Source organism: Oryctolagus cuniculus, chromosome 5 (assembly GCF_964237555.1).
Source record: "Oryctolagus cuniculus chromosome 5, mOryCun1.1, whole genome shotgun sequence".
Lineage (NCBI taxonomy): Eukaryota > Metazoa > Chordata > Mammalia > Lagomorpha > Leporidae > Oryctolagus > Oryctolagus cuniculus.
Genome location: NC_091436.1, coordinates 117,712,297 through 117,724,626, shown reverse-complemented (window position 1 = coordinate 117,724,626; position 12,330 = coordinate 117,712,297). Strand labels below are relative to the sequence as shown.

Sequence of the window (12,330 nt, the reverse complement as noted above, 5' to 3'; positions counted from 1 at the left end):
GAAAGGTACCTCCTTCTTTGATGGCCCCGTTCTTTCCACTGGGATCTCACTCACAGAGATCTTTCATTTAGGTCTTTTTTTTTTTTTTTTTTTTTTTTTTTTTTTTTTTTTTTTTGCCACAGAGTGTCTTGGCTTTCCATGCCTAAAATACTCTCATGGGCTCTTCAGCCAGATCCGAATGCCTTAAGGGCTGATTCTGAGGCCAGAGTGCTATTTAGAACATATGCCATTCTATGAGTCTGCTATTTATCCCGCTTCCCATGATGGATCATTCTCTCCCTTTTTGATTCTATCAGTTAGTATTAGCAGACACTAGTCTTGTTTATGTGATCCCTTTTACTCTTAGTCCTATCATTATGATCAATTGTGAACATAAATTGATCACATGGACTAGTGAGATGGCATTGGTACATGCCACATTGATGGGATTGAATTGGAATCCCCTGGCACGATTCTAACTCCACCATTTGGGGCAAGTCTGATTGAGCATGTCTCAAATTGTACATCTCCTCCCTCTCTTATTCCCACTCTTATATTTAACAGGGATCACTTTTCAGTTAAAATTTAAACACCTAAGAATAATTGTGTGTTAATTACAGAGTTCAACCAATAGTACTAGAACAAAACAAAGAAAAAATACTAAAATGGATAAAGTGTTACATTGTACATCAACCGTCAGCACAAGAGCTGATCAAGTCACTGTTTCTCATAGTGTCCATTTCACTTCAACAGGTTTCCCCTTTGGTGCTCAGTTAGTTGTCCCTGATCAGGGAGAACATATGATATTTGTCCCTTTGGGACTGGCTTAATTCACTCAGCATAATGTTTTCCAGATTCCTCCATATTGTTGCAAATAACCAGATTTCGTTGTTTTTGACTACTGTATAGTATTATGTCCCATAATTTCTTTATCCAGTCTACTGTTGATGGGCATTTGGGTTGGTTCCAGGTCTTAGCTATTGTGAATTGAGCTGCGGTAAACATTAAGGTGCAGACCGCTTTTTTGTTTGCCAATTTAATTTCCTTTGGGTAAATTCCAAGGAGTGGGATGGCTGGGTTGTATGGTAGGGTTATATTCAGGTTTCTGAGGAATCTCCAGACTGACTTCCATAGTGGCTTCACCAGTTTGCATTCCCACCAACAGTGGGTTAGTGTCCCTTTTTCCCCACATCCTCTCCAGCATCTATTGTTGGTAGATTTCTGAATGTGAGCCATTCTAACCGGGGTGAGGTGAAACCTCATTGTGGTTTTGATTTGCATTTCCCTGATTGCTAGTGATCTTGAACATTTTTTCATGTGTCTGTTGGCCATTTGGATTTCCTCTTTGGAAAAATGTCTATTGAGGTCCTTGGGCCATCTCTTAAGTGGGTTGTTTGTTTTGATGTTGTGGAGTTTCTTGATTTCTTTGTAGATTCTGGTTATCAACCCTTTATCTGTTGCGTAGTTTGCAAATATTTTTTCCCATTCTGTCGGTTGTCACTTCACTCTCCTGACTGTTTCTTTTGCAGTACAGAAACTTCTCAATTTGAAGCAATCCCAATAGTTAATTTTGGCTTTGACTGCCTGCGCCTCCAGGGTCTTTTCTAGGAATTCTTTGCTGGTACCTATATCTTGCAGGGTTTCTCCAATGCTCTCTAATAATTTGATGGTGTCAGGTTGTAGATTTAAGTCTTTAATACATGTTGAGTGAATTTTTGTGTAAGGTGAAAGGTAGGGATCTTGCTTCATGCTTCTGCACATGGAAATCCAATTTCCCCAGCACCTGGACATCCACTTTTAGTATCAGATTACTTTCAAATATTTTTCCAGCTGCCTAGTGTATTTCAATTAAATGCCATATCCATAATGCTTTAAAACTACAGGAAAAATAATTAAAGGTTGTACTCAGAAAAATTACCAATACTTTCAAAGTGGTATCCAAATCATTTGAGAAGCCAACTTAAAAACTTTACTCGAACATCTCATAATGATCAACTGGCACTTGTTGCTCCTAAAAGCCTCCTCTGCTTCTTTTCTTTCTTCATCCTACTAAGACAGTTTTACATGTTATCAATCAAGAAATGGAGTCTGATGTGTTGTCAGCCAAGAAAGATTTTTGGTAAGCATAGTTGGTTGCATAAAATCGTATCAATAATAATATCTGAAAAAATAATAATATCTGTGTCTCAGAAAATAATCCATTTTTTCCCTTTGCTTGTTCAAAACACAGATCTCAAAAGGGGAGTGAGGTATAAAACTAAAGGTTTTCCTTGGTATCTCCACAAGTTTCCTACTTTATTTTGAGATAAAGGGAGGGAGCAAAATATTGAGAGAAGGTGATCATAAAAGAATTGTTAACAGGAAAAAGAATGCACAGCTAGAAAAAAAATAAATATGTGTTGGCATGTCATGATCTGCAGTCTGAATAAAGGGCTCACCTGCATGGCTCTAGTTTTAGTGTAAGTGACTTTTCCTTCAAAGATAAAATCTTATCAGTCACAACAAAACCCATGAACTACATTATTGATTAGAGCTTCCATACAACTCATTAACTAGATTGCTAAATAGAACCTTTACTATTCAGGTCCTTTTATTCAATCCTGTGACTTCACATGTTGATAATTGTTTTTTTTTTCAACTTTTATTTAATAAATATAAATTTTGAAAGTACACCTTTTGGATTATAGCGACGTTTCCCCCCATAAACCTCCCTCACACCTGCAACCATCCCATCTCCAGTTCCTACCCCATTCTTCATCAAGATTCATTTTCAATTATCTTTATATATAGAAGATCAACTTAGAATATACTAAGTAAAGATATCAATAGTTTGCACCCACGCAGATACACAAAGTATAATGTACATTTTGAGTAGTAGGTTTATCGTTAATTTGCATAGTACAACATATTAAGGACAGAGATCCCACATGGGGAGTAAGTGCACAGTGACTCCCGTTGATTTAGCAATTGACACTCTTATTTATGACATCGTTAATCACCCGAGGCTCTTGTCATGAGCTGCCAAGGCTATGGAAGCCTCTTGAGTTCACAAACTCCAATCTTATTTAGACAAGGCCAGTAGTCAAAGTGAAAGTTCTCTCTTCCCTTCAGAGAAAGGTACCTCCTTCTTTGAGGGTTAGTTCTTTCCGCTAGGATCTCACTCACAGAGATCTTTCATTTAGGTATTTTATTTTATTATTATTATTTTTTTTTTTTTGCCACAGAGTCTTGGCTTTCCATGCCTAAAATACTCTCATGGGCTTTTTAGCTGGATCTGTATGCCTTAAGGGCTGATTCTGAGGCCAGAGTGCTGTTTAGGACATCTGCCATTCTATGAGTCTGCTGTGTATCCTGCTTCCCATGTTGGATCTTTCTCTCCTTTTCAATTCTATCAGTTATTATTAGTAGACACTAGTCTTGTTTATGTGATCCCTTTGACACTTAATCCTATCATTATGATCAGTTATGAACAGAAACTGATCACTTTGACTAGTAAGATGGCATTGGTGCATGCCACCTTGATGGGATTGAATTGGAATCCCCTGGCACATAGAGCCTTTACTATTCTGCTTCTCTTTTTTATTCATGTGACAAAAAAAGCACCCAAGTGTCCCTGTCCCCAAAACAAGTCATTTTCTTCAACTAAAGATCTCTGGATCACCTCTAACAAAATAACCAACTTATTCAGGTGACTATTGTCATCTCATGTTATAACTGACTATAATCTGAATTTATTTATAAATAATTTTAAAAGTTTATGAATGAAATTTACCAAACTACGCCTGTGTAAAAGCAATCATGTTTTAATTATGAGCTAAAAATGACTAATACAGTGAGCCTGAATTAGAAAAATTAAGATTCTAAATAAATTGCTAGAGAATTTCACAATGGGGGCCAATGAATATTATTCTCTACATGCAGTATGATCACTAATAGACTAGTAACTCTTATTTTAAGTGATAAGGCAAAAATAGTATAACCAAACTTCTCCTATAAAACGTTATACATTGTCTTCTAAAGGGCAGCTATTATACACAGAGAAACACATGAAGACATGATCACTCCATTGCACACCCAGGAACATTAGGGACTCTGGTCTCAGAATGATCTAGTCATCTTCTTCCACTCCATCATCTTCAGCATCTCATTTCCTCTTCTCCCCTCAAAGAAACTCTTCTTCCTCATCACCCTCTTCTTCTCCTTCTCCAACATGTCATCATCATCTTCATCCTGAATTTCATCTTTCATTAAGTATGAGAGGTCAACTTCTTCTTCTCCCTCTCCCAATTCTGAGCCTGCTTCATCTTCATCCTAATCCTCCTGTTTTTCCTCCTCCTCTTCCTCCAATCTTTCAGGTGGACCAGCCTCATCTTCTTCATCATCATCTTCATCACCATGCTCATCGTCATCCTCTTTAGAGTCTTGGGCTTCGTTATCCTCCTGATCAAATCCATACAAATATGTGATTTGCTGCAGCAATTTAAAAATACTTCCTCTATAATCTTCAAGGTTTGTGATCTCGCAGTTAAAACAAGTCAAGAGTTTTAAAATTTTTAAGATTTTGCAGAGCTTCAACTGTACTGAGATCTTTGATTTTTGTTTCCACTCAAATTGATGTAGATAAAATTTGGGGATTTCTCTTCCAGGGCTTCCGAACCTCTAGAGATTATATTGTCACTAAGTTCCAACTTTTGAAGTTTATTTAAGATGGAAAGCTGGGCCAAATAACTGAGTTCCACATTAGCCATACTCAGAAACTCCAGTTATTTAAAAGTATCCTTCAGACCTTCATTTTCCCCATTGACACACAGGCAGTTATCAAGGACTAACTGTATCACATCCTCCAGGGCTCTGTTCCTTAACTTGTTAATCCTCTTCTTCATCTCCATGTCCTCCTGCTTTTCTGCCACTACTCTCCACCTTTACACTTTCCTGTCTTTCCCATTACCTCCAATCCTAAAAATTTTTTAAATTTGGAAATGAATGAATGAAAAGAATGCAAATGTAAACGCCTACTACCACCAGATAGATGTGAAGAAGAATAGAAAATGGAGTCCAAGGAGTTGGGACTCTAACTCAGCTGTCTCCACCTCCTTGTTCACACACCCTTGCATGCGCGCACACACACACACACAGCTACAGTTCCTTCCCCTTCAATGACTGCTCAGAGACCCTAATGTATTTTCTTAAGGCCCCTATGAGCCATTCTTGGAATAAGGCTGGATTCTTCTCCTGATGTCTGTTACCTCCCTGACTTTGTCATAATTTATAGGCTTGATAATACATGTCCTCATTCCAGCAAGTAGACAGGTAACCATATGGTCTCTGATAAATCCAATCATGGTCTGTTAGTGGGACTGCTGTAGCTCTCACAGCATATTGGCTGGATGGATGAGCCACCATAGAGTTAGCATAAGCTTGGGCCTCAGCCCAGATATGCTTTTTCTCTCCTGGGGTACAAAAAGTGGGTAAGACATTATATAGGTCACTGCAGGTTAGGTTAAAGGACATGCACTCTAATTGTTCCCGCATCTCTGTGTGCCACCTTTCTCAGGGGACAAAGCTTACTTTATGGGTGGTAGAGGGGTATCTATGTAGGTTGTAGGGTGGAGGCTATGGGCCAATAGAAGGCAGGGGAGAAACAGGCTCTGAGGGAGAGGGGAAGGACCCAGCACCTTCTGGGGATGGTTCTAACACAGGGACAAGCTGAGCTTAGAGTGATAGAGCCTTGGGTGGTGGAGAACCTCTCATCAGTGGGTCATGCATCATGTCTTTCTGTTGCTCCTCTGTATCTTGTGTCTCTAGGAGGGCAGGGACATACGGAGCCTATAGCTCCTTCTAAGGATGGGGCTTTAAAAGAGTGGTGTGAAGCTTGGATGTAAGGAATTTCTGATCATCTTTGCTGTGTCTTACAGAAATAGTCAAGTTGGAAGATAGCATTGAAGACAAAAGTACTGTTTGGTGGCTAGGTCTCTCCATTTTCTAGCTGATTTTGAGGTTGCAAAAGAAATAATAGCTGTTTCTTGTTTATGCCCTCTAATCCCAGAGTTTCCCAATTTCTGAGTAGGCAATCCAGAAGTGAGTCCATGGGAACAGATGGAGAGTTACCCATAGCTATAAAAGCCTCTTCATGTCCAAGGGAGACAAAAGCAAGGCATGGCTCTGCAAGAGACCTGTGTCATGTCCAGGTGTTTATCTTGAACCCTGGAACTTTTGGGGGTTATGCAGATTCAGCATCCCAGGATGTCAAACTGCCCTTTGCATGCCAGAGGTGCCCCAAGGGCCCTTATGAATTGCTTCAGACTCTACATACCAAGCCTTTAATGTGATCCGTGTCATGCACTCAGGGTCTGTCTTGAATCCTGGGACTTTCGCCTCACTCAGGGTCTATCTCAAACACTGGGGGGCTCCACTGTGCCTAGGGTCCTTAGATCCTGGGCTTTAGAGGGGATTGGTCACAAGAAATTTTGGCCTTAGTTATAATGTTACAGCAAAGCAGTAACCCGCTTTGTGCTTCAGGTTCAGCTGGTGCAGTCTAATATAGTGATTAAAATCATCCTAAGATTTTCCAATTGAAGGGAGAGCAGAGGGCCCTTATTAAGAATATGGAGGAGCTTTCAAATGGAGTATTCCCTAGAGCACTCATTAGTCAGGTCCTAGTACCACTTCCAGATCCCTTGTTCTGTGCTACACCACAAGGGATGACCACACTGTAATAAATGATGCAGAGAAGAGAACCCCAAGGTAAATGGGGTGGTGTTTGGATCAAGTAGATGTTAGAGCCAGGAACATGAGAGTGGCCATGTACCAAGGGGTATTCCACAGAGGCAGAGAAGTGCTCAGAGTTAAGAGGATGACAGAGTCTATTTGCCGCATGGAAGGAGATACTAACTGCATGGGGACAAAGCACCTCATTGGTAAGGGTGACAAAATAGGCAGTAGGGCACTCATCCTGAAGGAGCAAAAAGGTTACAGGATGTTTAGAAAGCATAGGGAAAAGAGAAGTTAGGCAAGATAAAAAGTCCATGGTCAGACAGTGTTAGAAAAGAGAAATGACCCTCCGTGCACTGCATGGCTCGGGAGCAAGTCTCAGTCACTCTTAAGAATGTTCTTCACAAAAGCCTTTAAGGTATCCAATCTGTACAGTTTCATTTCTTGGCTTTCCCACCTCCAGGAGCCACTGGAGGGAGCAAACGTGGCTGGGTTCAAAAGAATTAGTCTATAGTAGGTCATAATGGAAGGAGAGAAAGGCAGAAAGAGACTAAGACCGTTGTGGCCATCTGGGGAGTAAGCCAGTGGATAGAAGACCTCTCTTTCTCTCTGCCTCTACCTCTCTATAACTCTGCCTTTCAAATAAATAAATAAATAAATATTTTAAAAAGAAGAAGATATATCATGGTATCCAGTGCATGATGGGAGTATGAGTGCTGGCCAAGATAATTTTATTATACTAACATAATGACCTATAGATCATTACCTGCAGCTATATTGTTTATTTCCAACTGGCACTGGTTCCAAGTTTGCAACATTACAGAACTTGCAGTTTCTGCTGCACAGAAGGAGCAGATCTTAGTGGTTCACAGAAGGCAGCTTTGGGTGGTGCAGAGTAGACTGTCATGCATGCCAGGCCAGCCTAGACCTGGCTGTCTGTGGGGACTAGCACAGCTGCTGCATCAACTGGCTAGGGCTTTTGTCCTGAATTGGGTCAGCTGGAGCCTTCTTATGTCAGGGCCATCACTCTAAGAGTCAGCTTGGACTGTCACACAGTGGCTCTGCTCCAGCTGTCAAACCACAGGTCAATTGGGACTGTGAAACCTCTGCTCTTCTGTCTAGCTACCTGCTTGCCCAGATCAGAGAGTGATCTTTAATCCACTGATTCACTCTCCAAATGCTTGCAACAGCCAGGGGTGGGCTAGGCAGATACCAGGCACCCAGAACACAATCTGAGTCTCCTGGGTGCATGTCAGGGGACTAAATACTTGGGTCATCACCTCCTACCTCCCAGGGTATGCTAATGTGTCAGATGCCCACCACAGGATTTCAAATTGTTTTTGTACCAAAATAACTTACCAATAAGTTGGCACAGCAGTGAAGACATCACTCAGGACACCTGCATCCCAAATCAGAGTGCCTGGGTTCACGTCCCAGTGCCATTTCCAATTCCAGCTTCCCGCTTATGTGCACCCTGGGAGGCAGTAGGTGGCGGCTCAAGTTCTTGGTCCCTGCCACCCACATAGAAGAACTGTAATGAGTTCCAGGCCTCTAGCTTCATTCTGACCCAGCTCCAGCTCTTTTTAAACATTTGGAGAGAGATCCAGTAGATGGAAAATGAATCTCTCTCTCTCTCTCTCTCTCTCTCTCTCTCTCTCAACACCCCCACCTTTCAAATAAAATGAAAATGAATAAACATATCTTTTTATTTTCCACGAGCTTTTTTTATTAAAATTTATCTATTCATTTGAATGTTGGAGTTACACAGAGAGAGGAAAGGCAGAGAGAGAGAGAGAGAGAGAGGTCTTCCATCCGCTGGTTCACTCCCTAATTAGCCACAATGGCTGGAGCTGTGCTGATCCAAAGCTAGGAACCAGGAGCTTCTTCCGGGTCTCCCACATGGGTGCAGGGGCCCAAGGGCTTGGGCCATCTTCTACTGCTTTGCCAGGCTACAACACTTCCTGGATTGGAAGTGGAGCAGCCAGGACTTGAACTGGCATCCATATGGGATGCCAGCACTGCAGGCGGTGGCTTTAGCCACTATGCCACACCACCAGCCCCTTTCTATGAGCTTTATGAAGTATCCTCATATACATGCATGAACCCTTAATGCTTCTGTTTCTCTGGAGAACCCTGGCTAATGTACCTGCCTACACCTTGACTTTAACTCACTAAGACTGATTTTGGACTCCTGATCTCCAGAACTGCAAGACAAATTTATGTCAAGCCACTAAATTTCTTACAATAGCAATAGGAACCATATTACTATCATTTGCAGGGTTGGTTCAAAGAAAGGCAGGCATGTGTGTCAAAGTATATAGATGTACATGAAATGCGTACGCCTCTATGAGTGGTAAAAGCAGCACTCAGGAAACTTGAAGTAGAACCAGCAAATGAGTAGATCCACCACTGTATTTATTTGAACTAGTAACAGCCACAGACCTGTGACCAGTTTCTTATAAGCCCATTGACAGTACAATTTGTTCTCTTCTGTGGATGGCCAGCCTGTCTGTGCTTTCCAGGTACTGCATAAAAAGAGACAACACTACTTAAGTGTTAGGAACAGTAAAGGCAGGAAAGGAGAGGGGAGAGTTAAGACTGAAAAAAGAAAGAGGGGCTGAAGGAGATATTCCAGTGAGAAAACAGGAAGGACTGGCAGCAGGTTGCACCCTGAATTGGCTGTCTGGCATGCCAGGAATTGACTGATGCTTGGTGTACTTGAACTCCAGCTTCCTTTGCTCTGCAGGCCGTTTCTGTTCTATGCCACACTGAAGATGGAAGCTGTGGTCCCACGCCAGGCGGAAGACCTTGCCTCCACTGATACACAGACTGTGAAGCAAGCAGCAGCTGGCAAACACCTGCCTCACAGATGTGCTCTGCTCAACACACTACCTTACCTTACCCTTGAAGCACTCCTGCCAGCCTTTCAGCTGCCTGAAGACCTGTTCAACTCTGCCCCAGACAACTAAGAGCCACACAACTCCTTGGTGATGACAGGTAGGTAATATACTACCTTCATTCACTGACAGAAAGTTAGGGTTACCTAGAACGGGATCTATGGAGTTCTTAAGTTCCCCTCTCCCCCTCATCCAGTCCCCATGTAGTGGAGAAGAGAGTGCCTGCATCTGTATGGCAAACTGGCTTGCCTCCAACACGTATGTGTCGTGGCTGGACCTTGGGTAACCAACAGATACCTGTAAAACAATAGGTTGGTCTTAGCTAACCTTAACTAAGATACTTTGCTGCTCTAACATCTTTGGGTTAATTTGAAAGGCCATAATGTCAGCTAAGACGGCTTTAACTTAGATTGTTTCTAAGGTAGTATAATAAATATAGCATGGAAAGTATTATGAATCCAACAATGCATTCCACAATCTTTTTAAGATTTATTTATTTCTTTGAAAAGACACAGAGACAAAGGGAGAGACAGAGAGTTTCCATCTGCTGGTTCACTCCCCAAATTCCTGAGACAACTGTCTGTCCATATTTGTCTCCCTCATGAATGGCAGGGTCCTAAACATTTGGGCCATCTTCTGCTGCTTTCCTAGGCACATTAGCAGGGAGGTGAGTCAGAAGCAAAACAGTGGGGACTTGAACTCGTGCTCCAGTATAGGATGTCACCATCAAAGGCAGCAGCTTAACCCACTATGCATTGCCTGCCCCACAATTATTTATTGAACTTCCACCCACTTTTTTTTTTTAACTTGAGAGACAGAGAACTCCCATCTGCTGGTTCATTCTTCAAATGCCAGTGATAGCTGAATCTGTGCCAGAGACTGAATCCAGGTCTTCCATGTTGTTTGCAGGAACCCAGTTGAGCCATCACTGCCACCTCCCAGTGTTCATGTTAGTAGGAAGTTGAAACCAGGAGCCAGAGTCAGACATCAAACCCAGACACTCCAGTATGCAATAGGGGCATCCTGGCTTAATTGTAAGGCAAATTCTAGCCCCAGAGCCCTTTTTATGTGCTAGGAATTACGAGAAGAACAACGGTTAAAACGAGAAAGCCATTATAGATACTGTGTTAAATATAAATATATCTCAGAAATGTGTATCTAGCTTTTATATAGTATACTAGAAAGAATGTGTTTTGTCTTTCAATGAAGATTTTGTGGAAGAAAGAATATTTTTAAATGAATGATGGATTATACCATATCTTATTTGAAATCCTGTATCTGTCTGTCCTGTATGTAAACATGTTTCAGATAAATTTAGTGAGATTTGAAATAAACATTTGTTCACCTTTTAAGTTGATGAATAAAATTTTAAACTGAAAAAAAGAAAAATAGATTTTCCAACTTGTGAATCCATTTGTCTACCCACTTTCAACTTGTTTACTATAATGAGCAGAATGTAATCTAAATAAACAGATGAATGTAATCTAAATAAGCAGAATGTATCTAAATAAACATATACCATTCTTTTCCTTCAAAGGGGAAGTGAAGGTTCATCTGGAAAAAAATCTCTCCTGGGTAACAAATTCGCTGGTGCCCAGCAGTGACTTCTCTTTTTTGATATTCACAATTGTCCTTCAAGAATTTGGCTCAGAATTGGCATCTCTGGTTTGCAGAACCAACTTTCTTCCCCTTTTCATAAATTAGAACAGTGTGTACCCATCTACAGGCTTCTGGCCTCTCTCCCTGGTTCCACAGTTCCTGCCAAATGGCCAACAGTCTTCTCATATATAAATTCTGCTGTGACCCTGGCTGGAATTTGTCCAAGCATGGAGACATAAGCCCATTCAAAGCCAGGCATTCTCTTACAATACCCCACTCATTCTGTGCTCCATTGTCTTCTTGCTGATATTTGTGTAAGGAACATTCAGCTTCACATAAGTGGGAGCAGGGAAACTGGTGTTTAGAGGTGGAAAGCAGGAGGTCCCTGGTGCAAGTCCAGATGTTATCCTTCTCCCAAGGTACAATCTTGGGCCGAGTGATCCGATTCTTTGAGTCTGCTCATCTGTAAGATGAGAATAATAATAGCTGTTAATTTTGTAGCTGGGTTGTCATGGTATGATGAAGATTGATTAAGATATTTATAAGAGTGCTGAGTATAAAAAAAGAGTGCCAAGCATAAATTGATAATAGCACCAAAGCAGGTGAATTGATCTGCTTCATCATAGATATGTAGATTTATGGGATTTTGGAGGTGAAAGTGCTGGAGAAGTCACCTTGTTCTACCTTCCCATTCATGGGATCAGTATTTATGGGACAGTGCATTTCAGCATGAATCAGCTTCTCTCCCATCACCATCACAATGTGTGCTCCTGAGCCACATGCCTGCAACCTCCTGTGCTCCCTCAAACTCTGCAAAAAGACTTTCCTCCATGTCAGGTACTTTTATACCTCTATCTCATTAGTCCTTACAACAACCCTAGATGCAAGATTTCTAATCTTCATTTTACAGCCATGGAAACTGAGGTTCAGAGATGTTAAATGATTTATTCAAGACTGTGTGGATAATAAATGAGATTCAGCCCAGGCCTGTCTGAAACCAAAGCCCTTGCTGTTTTCTACAGTGTTGCATCATCTTTTTCTCAAGCTACCTATTCTTGAAAATGCATATGTTGAAGTTCTGACCACTAGTGTATTGGGATCTCTGGGAGGTACCTGGGGTAACATGAGGTTATAAGGGTGGGAC

General features: G+C 41.3%; 1 protein-coding gene and 1 pseudogene across 1 annotated transcript in view; one reads left to right on the top strand and one right to left on the bottom strand.

The window, feature by feature from the left end:
• Nucleotides 1-12,330, top strand: part of PAQR8 (progestin and adipoQ receptor family member 8) — a 151,561-nt gene that overhangs the window by 12,722 nt on the left and 126,509 nt on the right. Inside the window, exon 3 of the mRNA XM_051855627.2 lies at nucleotides 9,437-9,687. Coding sequence (XP_051711587.1) covers nucleotides 9,681-9,687 — 7 coding nt within the window. The 5' untranslated portion in view covers nucleotides 9,437-9,680. The remainder of the gene's footprint in view (nucleotides 1-9,436; nucleotides 9,688-12,330) is intronic.
• On the bottom strand, nucleotides 4,088-4,868 carry LOC100340075 (acidic leucine-rich nuclear phosphoprotein 32 family member E pseudogene; annotated as a pseudogene).